This window comes from Carettochelys insculpta, chromosome 5, assembly GCF_033958435.1.
Source record: "Carettochelys insculpta isolate YL-2023 chromosome 5, ASM3395843v1, whole genome shotgun sequence".
Taxonomy (NCBI): domain Eukaryota; kingdom Metazoa; phylum Chordata; order Testudines; family Carettochelyidae; genus Carettochelys; species Carettochelys insculpta.
In genome coordinates, this window is record NC_134141.1 from 125,726,019 (window position 1) to 125,745,769 (window position 19,751).

The following is a 19,751-nucleotide window of genomic DNA, read 5'->3' on the forward strand; positions in this document are numbered from 1 at the left end:
AAGGTGCTCCACATGGTTTGTATCATAACAAGCCCTTACTTGAAAACATGCTCCACCATATATCAGGAAAGTGGCCTATCAGGGCACAAATATGTAATCAGTGTAAGTGAGAGGAGACTAAGGCCCTGTGTGCATTTTCAATATGTCCTATCCATTTTGTGCGCTGGTGATGATTTCTAGAAAGCTGTTACCATTGCCAGTGCCATCTAAACCTACATTGTGATGGAAGATGTCATTCTGATCTGTTCTGTGCATCTGTGACGACCCAACAGAGAATGTATCTTGTGAGGTTGGCAGAGTAAGAAGGGTGATTCCAAAATGGTATTGTTACTATGAAGCAGCTGAGAATTTGGCTTTTTCTTCAGATCCTAGGATGAGTCTCTTGCCCTGGCAGTAGGAAGATCTTGTTCTACCCTTTAACTGAACATGAGTAATGTGAAAGCCATTGACAGTGTTTGCATTATAGAAAGAAGATTGCAGGATGCACCCTGAAAGGAATAGCATACCCCGACTGTTACTGCATGAGTTTCACTGGGCAGCACTTACCTGGCATAACTGGCTCAGGGGATTGATCCAAAACTCACTGAAGTCAATGAATCAGAACTAAGTTCATCCAGTGTGAACATGGATGAGTCTCCTTAAAGTGTCTCTCATTTCCCTCTTCCCCAATCACGCGCCTGCCAACTCCAACTTCTCTCATTGTATTGTACATCTGTGCTCTTGAATCCTTCTGAGGCATAAACATCAATCTCAGGTTCCTCTTGGTTTGGAACCTGCAGTGAAAACAAGAGTGAGCCTGTTTTATCAATGTGCAGCCTGGTCATCTTTGACATCTACAGGCAAAGATTGATTTTTATCAGGAACATTAATCTGCCTATATTAGATTTTTTTGCCTTCTTCCTCTGTAGGAACGAGCATACAAGCCAATAAGCTACGTGGACCAACTGGCCATTCACTTCTCCTTAGATGGGAACTTGTTACCGAGAGACTCAGATGAAGGCAGACGGCAAAGTGCCAAAATAGAGGTGGAAACAGGTAGGTTTAGGAGACACTTTTATTCAGTAAGTGCTGGTATAGCTTTTTCTGCGTGTCAGAGTGAGCATGCTGAGATCTGAGGCCAGGGAATGGAGCAACACTTATTCTTGCTAGCAGTCTTCTTTGCAGAGAAATAGTACCTAAAACACAAAGTACATATTTGCTGCTTCTGACAGTGTGCAGTCAGTATCTCTGAAGCCAGCAACTAAGATTTTCAAAAGATTGTAGGGGATTTAAGTAATCTCCTATTAAGATAAATAAGCGATACATGTTGAATCCCTTAGATTGCCTTGACAATCTCATGCACAGAGCTGGAGCGATACCATAATACAGAGTCTTCAAAAGTAGGCCAGCAAGTAGTTCTACATTCATTTTTACTGCTGGGAATCTTTTAGGGAGCATCTCCAGCAGTCCTGCTGCCTCTTGATATTGTCTGATCAGTGGAACAGAGGACTGCTGATTGTCCAGAATTAACCAAAAGGCTAGAACTGGCCACGGGTAATATGTTTTCTCATGCAGCAGTGCCAGGCCCAAGAGTGGCAATGTGCGACCCCCTGAGAACCCTAGTTACCTGTGGCTTTCTGGGGTTTATGCTTTTTTCTTTGTACCAGTTTTGAAATCTGTACCAGGATTTAGCGTCAACATGGTGGGTAAATGGAATTATCAGTGCCAAGAGTGTGTGCATCCCTGCAGCTGATAGCTGCACATTTTGGGTTATCAGATTAGGCAGCGGGAGTCTGGTCAGGTTTGCTGGATCTGGAAGCCACAGTCCACACACCAGTGGGAGGTTAGATGGATGAAGCTAAATACTATGACAAAGAAATGCTTCCCTGTGGCGAAGCCTCCTGCCCTATCCCTCTTCTGAGGGCTCCCACCCCTTAGTCAGGCCTCAGTGGCCTAGTCAATAGCACCAGTCAGGCTCAGCAGCCTAGTCAATATTAGCAGTCAGATCTCACCACCTAGGCAGGCCTCAGTGGCCTAGTCCATCTTAGAAGGTCAGTACTCCCCCTTTCTTGAGTTCATGGGGTTGGGGTGGAGAACCCGTGGCCCTCCCTCTCCACTGGGCGCTAGCCCAATGCCCTGTCAGTGGTGGGTGTGCCCCCAACCATCAGCTCAGCAGGGAATCCCTCTGCAACACACTGAGCTCACCATAGTACCCTCCTGGCTCCCTGCCCTGGGCTACTTCCTACCCCATTTCAGCTGCATAGCACCACTCAGGCTCGGGCTGCTACTTCTCATCAGGCTGTTGCAATTTTTTTCCTGTCCCCTTGTGACCTACGCTAGCACAGGTTGGCCACAGCCATTCTTCATTGCCTTGTTTAAACAGAATCACAGAATCACAGGGCTGGAAGGGACCTCAGAAGGTCATCTAGTCCAGCCCCCTGCTTCAAGTGGGATCAACCCCAACTATGTCATCCCAGCAGGACCTTGTCAGGCTGGGACTTAAAAGCCTCTAGGGATGGAGAATCCACCACCTCTCTAGGCAACACATTCCAATGCTTCACCTCCCGCCTGGTGAAGTAGTTTTTCCTAATATCTAACATACACCTTTCCCTCTTCAACTTCAGACCATTACTCCTTGTTCTGCCATCTGACACCACTGAGAACAGTTTCTCACCCTCCTTTTTAGAGCTCCCGTTCAGGAAGTTGAAGGCTGCTATTAAACTACCTCTAAGTCTTCTCTTCTGTAAACTAAACAAGCCCAAATCCCTCAGCCTATCTTCATAGGTCTTGTGCTCCAGACCCTTAATCATTTTTGTTGCCCTTCGCTGAACCTGCTCCAGCAAATCCACATCCTTTTTATATGGGGGGCCCAAAACTGGACACAGTATTCCAGATGCGGCCTCACCAGTGCCGAATAAAGAGGAATAATTACTTCTCTAGATCTGCTCGAAATGCTCCTCCTAATGTACCCTAGTATGTCGAATAGTAACAGAGAGTAAGCCGTGCTAGTCTATACACTATCAAAACAAAAAGCAGTCAAGTAGCACTTTAAAGACTAGCAAAATAGTTTATTAGGTGAGCTTTCATGGGACAGACCCACTTCTTCAGACCATAGCCAGACCTAGTATGTCGTTAGCCTTCTTGGCTACAAGGGCACACTGTTTACTCATGTCCAGCCTTTCATCCACCATAACCCCTAGGTCCCTTTCCCATAATCATTTACGTAGGGTGGATAAATTTGATTTGAATGTCTGAATGATTTGAATGTTTCCTGAAAAGGATGCAGCCCAAATCGGAGCTGAATGAGAGTTGATCTGAATTTAGTCAGAGAATTGGGTCTGCTGTAGCCGCTTTCTAGCTGTGACCCTGACTCTCTGTTTCTGGGTTTGAACAAGCCAACTTGCCTTGCTAGGTCTGGGCTCATAAACTGGAGACAATAATACTGACTTACTTGGCTTGCACGGTTCTGTGGTGACTAATAAGCTAGAGTTTGTAAAGTGTTTTGGCAATAAAAGGATGTCGTATCTTTGTATTAATGTTGTGGAGGATAGAAAGTGTCTGCAAGACATAAAGACGTCTGTTAGCTAGAGATGATTAACAGGCCTTTGTGTCGTTGTCAGAACTGGCTCCTGTTCAGTCCACAGGGATAGACGCTGAAGAGACAGAGGTCAAAGAAGAAGGAAGCAAAGAAGATATTCCGGTAATGCTTCAGAGCCAGCTGCAAGCTGTCAGTATGGTTTCAAATATTGGATTCTAAGCTCAGTTTGTACGTATCTTTTGGCACGAGCGACATTACCAGAGGAAATTCCATGCCTCTTACTTTGTTGCTGATGTGACCCAGGTGTATTCTGCAAGATCATCTGCAGCCATCCTATTCCTTAATGTACTGGTGCTGGCAGGGCGGCCGACAGCCTTGCTGGGCCCATGGGCAAGGCAAGGTGGGCAGGGTCCTGCTCCATGGCCTGGAGGGGTTATGACCACTGGTGGAAGGGGAGGGCAGGGGCAGCCAGCCTGCAGTGCTGCCCAGACTGCAGTGTGCCCCTCCCCCACACCCTCAGCACTGCTCTGGCATTGATTCAGAGGACCTCGGACTCCAGTGGCTGGGAGCTCTGTGCCCATTGGTAGGGCTGGGCACTGATCAAGGAGATGAAAAATGCCAGCATACTGTGCTTTATCTTGAGCCAAATATTCCATCCAGATGAAGCAGGGTTTGCTGGGACATGTCTCTGTGGACAGCACTTCCATATTCAAGATGGAAAATGGTTGTCACCAGCTCCGTTTCACACACATGAAATATGGCCCCTGGGTTACTACCCAGTTACTGATGGGAATTAGAGCTGAGCAAAGTTTCTAGGCCACTGCTCTCTGCCACACCACCACTTCGGTTTCATCCATTTATAAGGTGCCTATTGTCATGCACTGCAAAGTGCTCTGCAATGAAAAATAATACAAATTAATACAAACACAGCAATATAAAAACCCAACAGCCTTATAATATACTGGTCAAATCCTGCAACAGTCAAACAAACCATTTCTCGCTGTTGAGAAAAAACAAACAGTGCAACAGAGACAAAACAAAATGAAGGTGTGAAAGAATCAAACATCAGCCAGCTGAAATAATTGAGGTTGGTGGCCTAACCTAAAAGCAGCCTGTGAACAAGGGACAATGCAGGATGGTTCACTACTTCCCCTTATTGAACTTTGCAACCAAGAGTAGATTAATTTTAGGTTGCTTTAAATGCTTGAGAGAGATACAGGCAATTACCGAAGTACTAGGAAGCCATGGTTATAAACAGCTAAATATGTGAGATCAGAGGCCTTTGAACTATGCCACGAAGTATCTGATAGCCAGGGCAGATCACAAGGAGTGGATGTAACTCTAGTCTATTCAAAGAAGCAGGTTAATAGTAACTTTCTGCAACTGTTAAAACCTGCAGATCAGTTTCGGAGGGGTCCTAATTAGGAGAGCATTACAGTAGTCCACCACAGATTTGACAAATGCAGGATGAACATGGAGATTTTCCATAGGTCGTAGAACTGTGTTGGCTTTTCCAAATGAGTTAGTGATGATAACAGCCACACTCAGTCTTTCTTGCAACTTGGATCTCTGTATTTAGGTGTGGTAGAGGATGATTTCCAATCCCATACCCATCCCACCAGCTGTGGCCCTAGAACCCGAGTAAGAGATTCCCTGGGCTAAGCAGCAGAAGTCCAACAGCACAAAGGACAGGCATTATGAAGTTGAAGAAAGCTCTCTGATCCACTTCAGTTTTCAGTTAACCTTTACTTTATTCTTTTGTAGGCTGCAGCAGCAGAAGAAGCAGCTGAAGGGGAAGAACCTCCTCCCCAGCTGATAAAAGAACAGAAACTCACCAATCAGTTCAACTTCTGTGAGAGAGCTTCACAGACTTTCAACAACCCTGTGCGGGTATGCTGCCATCTCTTTCGATGGTACCCAAGCATGTGTTAGTAAAATCCTTCCTGTGTGACTGGAGTCCAGAATGCCTGTGCATGGGCCATCTTCTGCAACACTGCCGACATTAGTGGGGAGAAGAACATTTAGTAGTTGGCCTCGTACATACAACATTTGGGATGGGGATGATGGTGACACAGTAATGATCACTAGACGGACTCTTATATTCTGTCAGAGGAGGTGTGGGGCCTTTGCTGAGGTGGCTGGTGATATTTTAGCTGCTCACACATTTGGCTGTAATATTTTTGTACTTGTTTCCCTACTTTCAGAAGAGGAAGGATGATCGGGTAGTTTTGGCACTAGTCTAGGACTTGGGAGACCTGGGGTCAAGTCCCCTTTATCTCACAGACTACCTGTGTGATCTTGTGCCTGGATTTCCCATCCAGTAGACTGGGATAAAAAAAGCCTTTCCCTCCTCCCTGGAGCATTGAGAGAGGTAATATGTTAAAGATGGTGAGGTGCTCAGATACTTTGCCTATGGGAGCTATTGAAGAATGATAGATATTCTCTGCTGCTGCTGCTTTACATAACCTCCCCCCACAGTGCATGTGTTTGCTGTTGCCATGACAGAAGGTCAATACAGATTTGAGTCCTAAGGTTCCCTAATGCCTTTTGTGCTGAGGCTACAATCTTTCCCAATAGGTGCATCTCTAAGGCAGGGTGGGGAGCCTCTGGTATGCTGCTGGTCAGGGTTAGCAACTACTCCCTCCACCATCTGCAGCAGGTAGGGTGGGGATAAGGGGGCTGGCCCAGTCTCTTCCACTGCCCTACAGCCTGGGGAGGAGGGGTTGGGTTCCAGTACTGACCTCCAGATGTCACTCCCACTCCCATACTGCAGCTGGTGCATAAGTGGGGGTGGGGGGGGTTAGAATTGGGGCTCCATGGGCCAACACTGTCCTGCAGGTGGGCCATCCCAGTCTGCAGCTGGTCCAGGGTGGGGGATGCGGGTTTGGGGGCTGTACATGGCCTCTAGCACGCACACGGAGATACACATTTCATAGAGCTGGAAGGGACCTTGGGAGGATATTTAGTCCAGTCCCCTGCCCTCTTGGCAGGACCAAGCACCATCCCTGACATCCATTTGACCCAGATCCCTAAATGGCTTCCTCAAGGATTGAGCTCACAACCCTGTGTTTAGTAGGCCTTTGCTCAAGCCACTCAGCTATCCTTCCCTCCAGCTGGTCCTGGGGTAGGGGAGCAAGACTCCAGGGACTGCCCCTGGCCTCCAGCAACCTCCTCCTGCCCTCGGCCTACAGCTAGTTGGGGCTGGTTCGCAGTTGCCTGCCCTGCCTTTTTTTGGGGGTGGGTGTATTTCCTGGATGGTGGCCAGGCTGTGCTGCCTGGCCCTGTGGGTAGTCTTGGGAGGGCACACACCTGGGGGAGGGGGGCAGCTGGCACTGTCTGGGGTAGGCCATGCTTTTTGTCTAGAAAAAAGGTGGCAGAACTCAGGCACCAAACCACCCTACCAACTTCCCCCTTGCCTGAACTCAAGCCCCAACTCCCCCTGCCAGAACTCAAGCCCCAAACTACCCATCCCTGCAGCCCCAATCTGCACCGCCTCTTGCCCCCAGGTGTCTTAACTCCTCCCTGCAGCCCCATACTGCCCCTAGGCTTCACCCACCCTGGCAGCCCCAGCCCCCCCCACTCTAAATTAATGCTCTCCACCTTCCCCAGAGCTCCTCCCAGCTCTAAATCAATGCCCTCCCCCAGAACCAAGCACCTCCAGAACCAGGCACCCCCATTCTCCCTCCCTGCCCTAAATGAATGCCTTCCCTCTCCCTCAGAGCTAGGCACCCACAAAACCAGGCAGAACCAGGCACCTTCATCCCCTCTGCCAGTTCTAATTCAATGCCGTCCACCAGAACCAGGCACCCTCAGAACCAGGCAACCCCAGCCAACCTCACCCCTGTAATCCAACAGAACTCACTGGAACTGCCTATGGAGCTGTGAAAGAAGGCATCACACTGGGCCTCTGGGGCAGTGCTAGGCCTCCTGGGCTGGGCTGGGCTGAGCCGAGCCACAGGTGCTGCACCACGCCCAATGCCTTGCCAGGCCCTGAAGCTGGGCCCCCGAAGCTGGACCCAGCCACAGGCACTGAGGCAGCATGCATCATGCAGGGCCACAGCTGCCAGGGCAGCAGCAGGCAGCAGGAGCTGCGCAACTCCTTGGTGGAGTGCAGGAGCTATGCCGGGACCGGAAGAGTGGTGCAGCCCCCAGCTGGAGTCATGCATGCATGGAGTTGGAGGAGAGGCACTCAACATGTGCGGCTCTACTGAGCTGCATTTCACCACTCCCCTCCCACTTCTCCAAATGGGGAACATAGCCCAGCCGCCCGCCAAAATGGTGGTGGTGGGGAAAAAGGTGCCAAAACACCATTCTGCAGTGTTCCGGCAGAAAAAAATCAAGGGGGTAGGAGGCCATTTACCAGGCCAGGTGGCTGAACATGTGGAGCCCCATCCCTAGTAGGTCTGTCTCCTGGTAGTGCATCTGCCTGGAGTGGTCATGCTGCAGTATAGTATCTTTGGTGCTCACTGCCCTAAGTGGCCACCCTATATTGTCCCTCCTCTCTGTGCTCCCTCCCTTTCCATGTGAAGGAAAGCTTTCCCATTCCAGGCACTTCCCATTTTCCTGGCACAACCAAACCCTGACCTAGCTTTAAATTAAGATGAAGTGGTGTCAGATAGCAGAACAAGAAGCAAAGGTCTGAAGTTACAGAATCAGAGGTGTAGGTTGGATATTAGGAAAAACTACTTCACCAGGAGGCTGGTGAAGCACTGGAATGCGTTGCCTTCAGAGGTGGTGGATTCTCCATCCCTAGAGGTTTTTAAGACCTGGCTTGACAAGGTGCTATCTAGGATGACTTAGATGGGGTTGATCCTGTTGAAGCAGGGGGCCGGACTAGATGACCTGCTGAGGTCCCTTCTAGCCCTATGATTCTATGATTCTAAGTTGCATATGAAATTTGGTGGTCCTAGTTCTTATGATTTTAGGAGGACATCTTGAATAAACAGAGTCACAGACGGTTGGACAAACTCACGGAGAGATAGCTGACTAGATAGATACAATTGCCCAAACATTTTCCTACTTGGCAGTTTTATGCCAGAAAATGTCAGCTTGATTAAATGTTTCATGGGAATGTACTAATTTCACTGGAAAGTTTGATGGGAGAATTATCACATTTTATTTTGACATTGTATTTTATCATTTATAATATAAAAATACAAAGGTCGAAGAACTTCAACTTTTATGAAATATAATAGACAAAATGAAGAAGTTGAAATGAATGCTTTGGCCTTAACAAAATATTTTGTTAAGATCAAAATGAAAAATTTCAGACTATTTAATTCTGTGAACAATTCCAAGATTTTGACTTTTCACAATTTGGGACAAACCAAATTCACAACGTTAGACTTTCCCACAGAATGGAAAGTCCGTGTTCTACCTGGTTCTCTCCTTATTGTTGGAATCATTGTTTAGTAACATTTATTTAGCATTTTATGATCCATTTGAATGACCGTTGCTATACAAATGCAACTTCATTATCCCTGCTCCTGATGGGTAAGTGAAAATTCTAGGCTGCTTTCACAGCTGGATTCTTCTAGGGGACAATGCTTCTGCTAAAGGAATGGGGATTTTTGCTGCTCTAGTCATGTATTGATTCGCTTGCATTTATATTATTTTTCAGGAAAGAGCATGTCAAATGGAGCCTCCACCTAGAGCGACATTTTCTGCCACCGCTAACCAGGTAAATCCTTTTCCTTTTGCTGTGCGTAGTGTAGCTGTGTCAGTCCCAGGATATCAAGTTCATTTGATAAAAGACAATATTCTGCCCACCTTGTCCCTTTTCCTTTTTGTAAATTTTTACTGTATCTTTAAGGAAATGGGATAAAGGACTGGAAATGAAAACATACTGATGTAAATAATACTGTATGTGTTTTTGACAGTGGAAGCTACCCAGATACCATCTTTGTAGGCCCAGGACTGGAACCAAGACATAACAGAGTGGAATTATTTATGTACTTCACTGTGATAGGAAACAAAATGAGGCTTTGGGGGTGGGATCTAATGCAGGTTGCCTGCAACTGAAGACAAATTGAAAGAGGTTAGACTACACTAGTTTGGATGTGTCCAGCAGAGACCTGAGAGCTTCAATTTGAGGGTGGCACACGCAATGATTTTGGGTGGAAGTTGACAAGAAGGAGGCCAAAGACGTGGTACATGGACTAGAGATCAGCAGACCTTAAGGAGACCAATTTGCACAATAGCCAGCCATGTGTTTATGGGTTTTGGAAGAAGGCTAGAGAAATAGGGATGTGGCAAGAAAAAATTATTTGTGGCACTGGATGGCCAGATCTAGAGCTACAACAATTGAAGATCTGTCCCCAGTTTGTGGTACCATATTTTCTCTGTCTCTTTAAAAAGTATTTTGGAAAAAGAAAAAAGCTAACATTTTTTATCCCTGAAATTCACTTGTGCTTTTGCTGGGTCTGGAATACAGCCACTGATTGTTTCGTAGACGCATAATTTTTTTTGTGATTGCTTCTGATATCTGACAGTTGGTGCTGATTTGACCATTGTTCTGAAGACTCAGAAGTGCACAGGGCAAAGAATTTAACTACATTAACAGAAGAAAACCTCTAATGTAGCAATATGGTATGGAGGAGGGAATATGCACCTTTGTTTTGCTGAAAAAAACTTGCCCCAAATTCTTCCTTAACTGGAGAGCAGAGCAATGTAATTGACATGAAGTACAAAGTGCTCATTTGTTACAGGCTGGAGGAGTTTTCTTTTGACCACTTTCTGATAATGTGACTGCTTGAGAGATTGAGAGAACAGAACTGTCAAATGAATGAAACTGCAGCTGAGACTTTAAATTAAGATGCTGAAAACTAGAGAGAAAAATTCCTGCTTAATTTTTTAATCTCCTATTAAATGAGTTTGAATAACTCATTTTCTTACTTCTTTTTTCCTTTTGCTCTCCATCCTCTTCTTGCTTCTCTCTCTCAACTGTTCCTTTCTTGCCCCTCTCCTGTGCTTGCCTGCAAGTCACTTTTTATAAGGCCCCAAAGATTAGGAATATCCTCCAACAGTTTCTCTCCCACTCTGAAACCTTCCTTCCTTCCTTCCTTCCTTCCTTCCTTCAAGTCTCTGACTAATACATATTTCACTTCCCATCTTCTTGCCAGTGCTGTCTTCTTCATTGCATATTTGAATTATAATTCATCTATCCAATGCTTTTTTTTTCTAGTACTCAGCTGGCTGCCTGCACCCCAGCCCCCAGGCAGTCCTGTAGCTGGAGCTGCCCAGGTGCCGGTACTCAGTACTGGCACAAAAAAAAAAGCACTAAATCTATCGATTCCATCTGTCTAAATTGCAGTGTAAATATCTCAGAGCAGGAATCCTGTCTTTCATGTGGTCAGAAAGTGACATGTATCTTCCATACACTGCTCCATGACAATTTTCTCCTAGATGCATTTGGAGAAGACATTCCATGCTTGTAGACCAGCGTGGTGAACAGTGTGAAGCCATTTGCATGTTTCTCTTGGTTATTGGTTGCAGGGTCAGGCTTCAAGTTGCAGGCTGCTAAGGACTTACAGTTTAGATTTTTAATTCAATATTAGAAATTACCTCAGAAGCAGCTGCTTAATTTGCTTGTTAGATCTGTTAAACTCTGGTGAGGTATCCAAGCTAGGGAGACAGTGGGCATCCTGGGGAAGCAGGGCTTTTTACAAATCCTGGGAACTGAAACCTGCAGTCCGTATTCAGGTAAAACAACCAATGACTTCAAACTGATTTCAGTGAGAGTGTTTCTGGTGTAAAGACTGTGGTATCTTTGTGAATGTGGTGATGTCTGGTGTAATGGTCCACATTTATTTGTTGGAGTGCAGTGAAGCCACCTGTTAGATAAGACAGGAAGTTCTGAATCTCATTCTGCCTGTCTTAGTGGGAGATCTATGATGCCTATGTGGAAGAGCTTCAGAAACTGGAAAAGTCGAAGGAGAAAGAGAAGCAAAAACCGCTAGTTGGGAAGAAGGAAGATAAGTCAAGGGGAAGAAAGTTAACTTCTCTGGAGTCTCAGGTACATGCTGTATATGTAATTCATCATTGTGGTCAGAGCTGGTGATCAGTCAAGGGTGTATTCATAACTCCAACCTGCCTGAGTGTTAGCAGATCAAACTCACCAGGTAATTAGCTTGTTCTCTGCGTGCAAATAGTGGTGCTCTGAGAAACCAGTGCTGTGGTGCATATGCACAGTGTGAAATTTCCATTTTCAAACTGTTGTACTCTTTATGGGAATACAAAAAGTTCAAAACTAGAACACCGATGTGAATTCTTTTCTGTGAGTAAGGTTTGTGCCTCTGTGCTTCTGTGTGGTGCCATCATTGTATAAATTGTTTGACAGTACAAATGTGGATGAACAGGATGAAATCAGTAGAAATGTAGCTTGAGATTTACAAAACCAAGGAATTTGGGGTAAAATTTTCAAAATGGAAAGATGCTGGAATTCAGGCAGCAAGTCACTCAGTGGCTTTTCAAAAAGTTACCTGTTGGACATAATGTTCTTCGGGTATGTCTTTTGTATGCTTAAAAGTAGACACCTACGTTTTCAAACCTGATATGATACAGCTCATATCATTAGTGCAATATTGAACTCAGGCCCCATTATTTCTTCTATAATTGTACATTTAAATAGCTACCTATCCAAGGACTTGTCTGAACTCTGCAGTGCTGCTGCAGCACTCTGGTGTAGACATGATCTACATCTATGGGAGGGATTTTGACATTGTCATAAGTGATCCGCCTCCCCCAAAAGTGGTTGCTAGGTCTGTCTTCTACTCAGAGGCTTAGGTTGGCTTACCTACACTGCTCAGCACCAGCAAAGTGATCATTCCAAAAGGAGCTCAGCCAGACAGCTACCCATAAAGGGTCCTTCCAGCCCATTTATCTTTAGGGAAAACATAATCTGAGCTCTCTCCAAAACCTGACCAGATAGACATATTTTGCTGCATCCCAGAGAGTCACCACAATTGGGGCGTTTCAGATCTGGGTGAGCAAGTTCCAGAAGCTCAGAGCCTTCACAGAGACAGTCCTGCCAGGCACCACTTTGCTTTTATAAGAATAGATATCCAGCTCAAGCAACCCTGGGGAGAGCAGAAGATCCCTCAAATATACTAGTCCCAGGACATTTAGGGCTGTGTGGGTCATAACAAACATCTAAACTACAGTTGTAGATCCATGAGCAGCCTGTGCTGATTCCAGTGTGCTGGAGCTATGTGCTCCCTGCAAGATGCCCTGTTCGTTATGTGAGCTGATATGTTCTGCACCAGCTTCAGAGTCTTAGTCCCACGGCTGTCCTACAGACTCTTATCTGCACAACTACTTCTCGCAGGGTATGAAAAATCCTCCTCAACACCTGGAGCAATGGGGTAGTACCAACCTAAACCCCATGTAGACAGTGTCAGTGGGAAACTTCTCCCGTTGACATAGCTGTTGCTTCTGGAGGTGAATTAAGTATACCAAAGCTGTCCGGTTGGCATAGGAACTTCTTCACTTAAGCGCTACAGCTCTATTGCTGCTCCTGCTCTGAAGCAACATTTTGAATGTAGATGTGCCTTGAGTGGCTCAGAGCATTGTCTTTTGTAGAGCTCATTGCAGTAGGCTGACCTGGATGTGACAAAAGAATGAACTACAGTGGGAAAGTCTGCATCTAAAGGAAAAAGTTGCAACCTTCAGGCCACATGCAGATGGTAAAAAAGTGACTGGATTTTGGTTATAATATGATTGTCAAGTAAAAACTGGGGTCAGAAGTTACCTTAAGTTGTGAACTGAGTTACTTGTATGAGTAAAAACAACAAGGAGACCTGTGGCAACTTAAAGGCTAACAAACTTATTTGGGCATAAGCTTTCATGGGCAAAAGTCCACTTCACTGATGAAATGGGTTTTTGCCAACAAAAGCTCACGGCCAAATAAGTCTGTTAGTCTTTAAGTTGCCACAGGACTCCTTGTTGTTTTTGCAGATACTGACTAACACAGCTATCTCTCTGATACTTACGTGCGGAAGTGGAGCAGAACCAGGCGTCAAGTCAACAATATCATCATTTGCTTGGAACTATGTGACTGCCAAAATCAACTAATTAAACTGAACTAGAAATGAAGCTACATTGAAGCAAACTGCTGCATGCTTCATTGACTACACTGGGACATTTTTAAATGGACATTTTGAAGATCCCCTTGGCTGTTTTCCTTCCACTATTAGCTCTTTCCAGAGGTGACTCCCAGAAAACTAGGAGGGCAATATGTTCTGAGCAAGTGAAAGGAAATGCTGCTACCTGCAGAACAGTCAGCCTGCAGCAATTGGAGCCACAAGGGGTAACTGAGTCACATTATTGGGTGTAAAATAAAGCATGGAGAATTTCTTGATTAGCTAACCCTGGTGCTGTGCAAAGTGAAATGATCAACTGAAACAATTCAGGACTAGAATCTTTTACGTTTACTCCTGGGGAGCAGTACCATACTCCAGGAGCGAGCCCAATGAAGTTACAGGATTGAGAGTATCAGGATCAGGGCTTTGGGGGTACATGGTATTCTATCATTGACTAAATGCATCCTGAAAAGTTTTTGTTTGTTTGTTTGTTTGTTTTTTCCACCTCTGCAGACTCAGAGCTGGTCAAACAGTTAAAAAAATTATTTGAAAATGTTTATACATAAAAGTGCTGATCTCATTTCACTATAATTAATGGAGTCGTAGCTGTAATCTGGAAGCACCTGGATGACCTCCAAGTATTTGTGAAAATGTTTGCAAATCCTGAATGTCAGCTAATGGTTTAGCTGAAAATTCAACCCAGAATATGTATGGTTTGCTACGCACTCACTATTCTAAGTTTTGCTGTTTAAAATGAATCCATTATCCAGCCCAGTGGCAGTAACTGTCCCATGTTCATTAGACTACAAAGGACACACTGCAAAGAGTTAATAGTGAAAACTGTCATCTGAAAAGACTTACCCTTTATAGCTGTCTTTAGCACTTGGCTTGTTTGTGTTAGTGAGTATGCAAAGAGCAAGGCTTCCATGAAGGCTTTAGCTGCCTTAAATCCTGTTGTGGAGCCACTGCCGTTCAAAGTGCCTTCAAAAGCATGGGAGACTTGTAGCTGTAAAGTGGTGTTTGTTCATGGTGCTAGCAATTACTGTTTTGGCACTGGTGGATTCCATTGTTTCCATGTAAATAGTGGAGTTATACATTATGACTGGCCTGCTGTTGAAATGCAAACATGAAGCATTTATTAAAAAGAAATATAAAAAATATGGCAAACCATTTATTTTCAAAATACTAGTCCATTATCCAGTCATAAAGTATGATTCCATTCACCTTACCGATGTTCTATAAAACAGTTTATTTAAAAAATCCAAACAAAATATGTAGTTAGTTAGTGAGCCTGTGCAACACCAACAGACCCCACTTTTCTGCAGGTGGAATTGCATGGAACCTCTGGCACTTAGTGTGAGAGCTGCTCCCGCATGACCTAAAATCCAGCTGGCTCTCAGCTAAGGCTTTAAAGTAGACTTATTATTCTCTAGGACCAGGGCCACACTGTAGCCCTAGCTTGAAATAAGTTATGCAGTTTGCATTGTGCAAATTGTGTAACTTATTTCAAGGTATCTTGTTTTGAAATTGGTGCAGGCTGTGGTGCACCGGAGTTTGAAATAAGTGCTTATTTTGAACTTCCTGGTAACCCTCGTATAACATACAAATGCATCCCAAAACAGAAACAACAGTAAAGCTACACTGTAGCTATAACTCAAAATATTTGTGTAATGTGTAATTTATTTCAGGTTAACTTATTTTGAACTTTGGTACCGTCCACATTGCGCCAAAGTTCAAAATAAGCAGCTATTTCAACGCTTCCACTACTTGTTATACAACAGGGGGTACTGGAACTGTAATACTACACTCCATATAGTTCTGCTGTTTTAGCTGTGAAGTTGCTATTTTGGGATACCTTTGTACCCCAAAATAGCAACTATAATATAGCTTTAGTCCAAGGGTATGTCCACACTACAGCCGTATTCTGAAGTAAACTATTCTGGAAGAGCTAGTCTGAAATAGCTTATTTCAAAATAATGTGGCTACACACAGAAATGCATTTTGAAATATCTCTTAGCTATTTTGAAATAGAGCATCTACACAATAGTGCCTATTCTGAAATAGAGCCATTGGACACACATGGCTTTTTTTTTGAAATAGGCTCTATTCCTCGTAGAATGAGATGTACCTATTTCAAAATAAGATTGTGTTGTGTAGATGCTAGGATAGTTATTTTGAAGTAACAGCTGTTACTTTGCGATAACTTTGCTGTGTAGACCTACCATAAGTGGTCTCCGTGCTGCTGCTACAAGGAATAGTACACAGCACCCAGAAGGTTTGGGGAATTGCACATGTGTTTACAGTCAGAACAAGACCAGGTGTGGCCAAAAGAAGAAAAGCCAGTTTCAAATGGACCTTTAAAAATTAGGTCTATCAATTCCATTGAAGATTTACTTGAATAAGATATAGAATTAATCAAAGCTGAGGGGGTAGGTTACCTAATTAGAAAAGAGCTTTGATTTGTCTGAGTGACGTACAGGAGTTTATTCATGGTTGTATTACTGTAAAGCTACAACCTAACTGGCTAATAAGAAAACTGACATAAGACTCTTCTGCTTCTTGCTGACAGAATTTAATTGACTCATGCTCAGTTCCTGTAAACAGCTTTTTTTGACGTCAGCCTATTTCATACTCATTAAATTAAAACAGCCTGAACTGTGGCTCCAGCCCTTGCACAATCCCATTCCACCAAGGCTCCTCACCCACAATACTCCCCTGCAGAGCCCTCGCCCCTATAACTCCCTCCTCCTTGATCCCCCACACTGCCTTTTTCCCCAAGGCCCTACCCTCATGCCTCCCCTTCTCCCTCTAGGCCTTACCCTCACGTCACCCCATCTCCCTAAGCTCCACTCTTGTGCTGCTCTTTCCTGCCATTGGCCCCACACCCACGCTGCCTCTTCCCTCTTAAGATCTTGCCCCTCCCTTCTGTTATATGCCCTTATGGACAGTAAAGAGTGGGAGAGCCATGACCCTCCATTCTGCAGCATCCCCAGTTGCACCGCAGTTGCAGAATGGATTTTTCCACAGTGCCAAGACAGTGAGGAGGCTAATTTTCATTGACTTTCAAGGTCAGCTAGACACCTGGCTGCCCTCTGTGCCTTTGAAAATTGTCCCTCTCCCATTACCTATAGAGGGGTGGCCCTGTTAGTCTGTAGCTTCACGAATAACAGGCAGTCCTGTGGCACCTTAAAAACTAACCAATTTATTAGATCATGAACTTCCATGGGTAAGACCCAGATTGTCTGTCTGAGGAAGTGGGTTTTACAAATGAAAGTTCATGACCTAATACATTTGTAAGTCTTTAAGGTGCTACAGGCCTGCTTGTTATCCATTAACTATGTACAGTACCATACTGTTGATCTGCGTACAACTCAAATTCCCAGAGATATATTGAAAGGCTTTTAAACCTTTTGATCTTTGCTTGTCCATGTGAGATCCTGAAGCCCTTCAGAGCAGAGATACAATAAGAGAAGGGGTCTCCGTGGTAATTTTCAGGGAACCAGCACACAGGAATTTCCCTTTCTTTCAATGTGTTGGTTGTAAAATTGCTCCTCCTTGTTTTCCTTTTTGGCAGAGTGATGACATAACCAAGGTGACCAAGGCAGCTAAAATAATGGAGCGGATGGTCAATCAGAATACCTTTGATGACCTTGCACAAGGTATGGCACTCACCATGGGACTTTCATTCACACTTACACTGTAAGTTCTGTAGAAGAGCCCTGAACACAGTTGTGAGCAAGGTGGTGAAAGCTCCCTTGAGAAGGCAAGTTGTGGGTTTGCAAAGTGGCCTAGGAAGGTTCTGTTCACTAACGTGGACTCCATCAGCCCAGCCTTAATCAATTATAATTCACCATTCTGATTAGTACCATGTTGCTGATCACTCCTTGGGGTATGTCTACACAGCACAGTTATTTTGAGACAGCAGCCGCTATTTTGAAATAACTATGCGAGCATTTACACAATGCAACCACTATTTTGAAATAATTTCGAAATAGCAGATGCCTTAGTTCAAAATTGGTATACTTCATCGTACAAAGAATAGTGCCTGTTTCAAAACAGCTATTTTGAAATAGGGGCTGTGTAGACAGGGAATAAAGCCTATTTTGAAATAAGCCATTGTCAGTCCAATGGCTCTACTTTGAAATAGGCTGTATTGCATGTAGATGCTGGGTGCTATTTCAAAATGCATTTTGTGTGTAGCTGCGCTATTTCAAAATAAGCTACTCCAGAATACCTCTTCTAGAAGAATTTATTCAGGAATGAAATTGCCATGTAGACATAGCCTCAGAGAAGTAAGAGGCTACTTAGGCTGTGTCTACACTGGAGGGTTTTCACGACAATGCTGGCATTTTGTTGACAAAACCCTTGGAGCGTCCACAGTAAAAATGCATTCTATTGACATGCTGTCGACAGAGCTCGGCACTTTTGTCAACAGCCTTCTGCCTCTCCCCCATGAGGCTTAATGCCTTTCTTGACAGAATCTGTTGACAAACAAAAACAAAAACAAAAACAAACGACAAAAACAAACAAAAAAAACCATGTGGACACTCCAGCGGGGCCTCTGTCCATAGACAGGGCTTCTGGGTCACCGGGCAGCCCTGGCTACTATGCTTCCGGTTGCCGCAAGACAGTCTAGCTCCTCTCTGTTGAAAGAGCGGATCCAAAGAGCAATCTGCTTTCATTTGTGGCTGCAATCTATCTACAGAAGATTTGTCAGTGGATATCTTCTGACAGTAACTTCTGTTGACAGATCACTGTAGTATAGACATAGCCTTAGCGTTTTCAACTCTGTGGCCATACTCGATACAATGACTCCTATGGCTCCTGTGCATAGGACAGGAAGAGGGTTGGTGAGAAATGTAACCAAGAAGAATCCCTGTTTGCTTTCCAGACTTGTAAAATATTGATCCTGGCCCCAGTCACTAGCAGTGTCCCCTGCAAGCCGAGCACTTGGGTGGCTGCCCAGGAGAGATTTAGGTGCTCCCCTGTTGGTGGTAGACATAACAATTTATTCTGCCTATGGATGGAAAAAAAATAGAGGAAACACTGGTCACCAGGACAAACTGCAGTAGATGGTGAAGTATTAGAGTCATCTCAGTCTGTAGCAGAGGCATCTGTGTGAAAGACCACCTCTGATAGGCAGTCCTTTTCCCTAAGTGACCACTTTAAGTGGCCCAAAGGTTGCCAATACCCTTTTGGTCACTCCTAAAATCCACAAGCTAGATTGAGCCCAAGATTAGACCCCTTCAGGTGATAGAAGGCAGGGCACAGATCTCCCAGCAATGGAAAATCTGACTCTAGGCGAGTGACAGCAGCATAAGAAATCCCCATGTATTGTTTTCACTGGTATGGGCGCAGCCAGTCAATGTAATCCCCAAAGTGCATAGTGCTGGCCTGACAATTCACTATTTCTGTATATACTCCACATAGCCTCTCGTTTGGAGTCCTGAGAGTCTAGACTGTCCTTCCCTGGCAGAGACCCCAAGTGAGGGCTGCTGCCTTTGTTTCTAATGCCTAATGGTTATGGCAGAGAAATGTGAGCCAGGATTTCTGGGTTCTATCTAGCTCTGCCGCTGAACGATTAGGTGTGCTTGGGCAAATCATTTATCTACCCAGAGGCTCAATTTTCCATCAGGCAAGTGGATTTAGTCATAGTTCTCTGCCTCCCGGAGATACTGTGAGGACAAATTAATTACTGAGAGTTGGTAAAAGGCCCTGAGGTTGTCTGTGCGAAAGCTCCTCAGAAGTGCCAAGGATTATTAAGTATTTGTACCACAAGTAAAACATGGCAACATCCTGGTGTTGTAGCTTCATCCCTCTAGGAAAACTGCAACAGGGAATTTGGGGAGGCATTTTCTAGTGGAGCAAAATGTTGTATTGATTCAAAGAGATCTACCACTCTCAGGAGGGAGATAAGCATGCAGAGGGCCAGTTCCTCAGCTGGTTTAACTCAGCCATTTCATTGATTCAGCTGAGGATGCAGCACATTGCCTTACTGATCACTTTAGACCCTCCCACATGTCTCCTTGGCATGGGGAGCTCAGTGCAGGTAAGCATTGGAAGAGAGCACTCTCCCCCTCTGCCAAGTGACCTGCATATCATACTAATATGTCACGTTTCATTAGCTCATCGTAAAGTGCTTTTACAAAGGAATA

The 19,751-nt window shown here is 44.8% G+C and overlaps 1 protein-coding gene across 1 annotated transcript in view; it reads left to right on the plus strand.

Annotated features, from left to right (window-relative positions):
- The window catches only part of LOC142013949 (dynein axonemal intermediate chain 1-like), a 233,542-nt gene that overhangs the window by 3,095 nt on the left and 210,696 nt on the right, over positions 1–19,751 (plus strand). The window contains exons 2-7 of the mRNA XM_074995971.1: positions 909–1,035; positions 3,600–3,679; positions 5,282–5,407; positions 9,138–9,197; positions 11,397–11,531; positions 17,171–17,255. Of these exons, the coding sequence (XP_074852072.1) occupies positions 909–1,035; positions 3,600–3,679; positions 5,282–5,407; positions 9,138–9,197; positions 11,397–11,531; positions 17,171–17,255 (613 nt within the window). The remainder of the gene's footprint in view (positions 1–908; positions 1,036–3,599; positions 3,680–5,281; positions 5,408–9,137; positions 9,198–11,396; positions 11,532–17,170; positions 17,256–19,751) is intronic.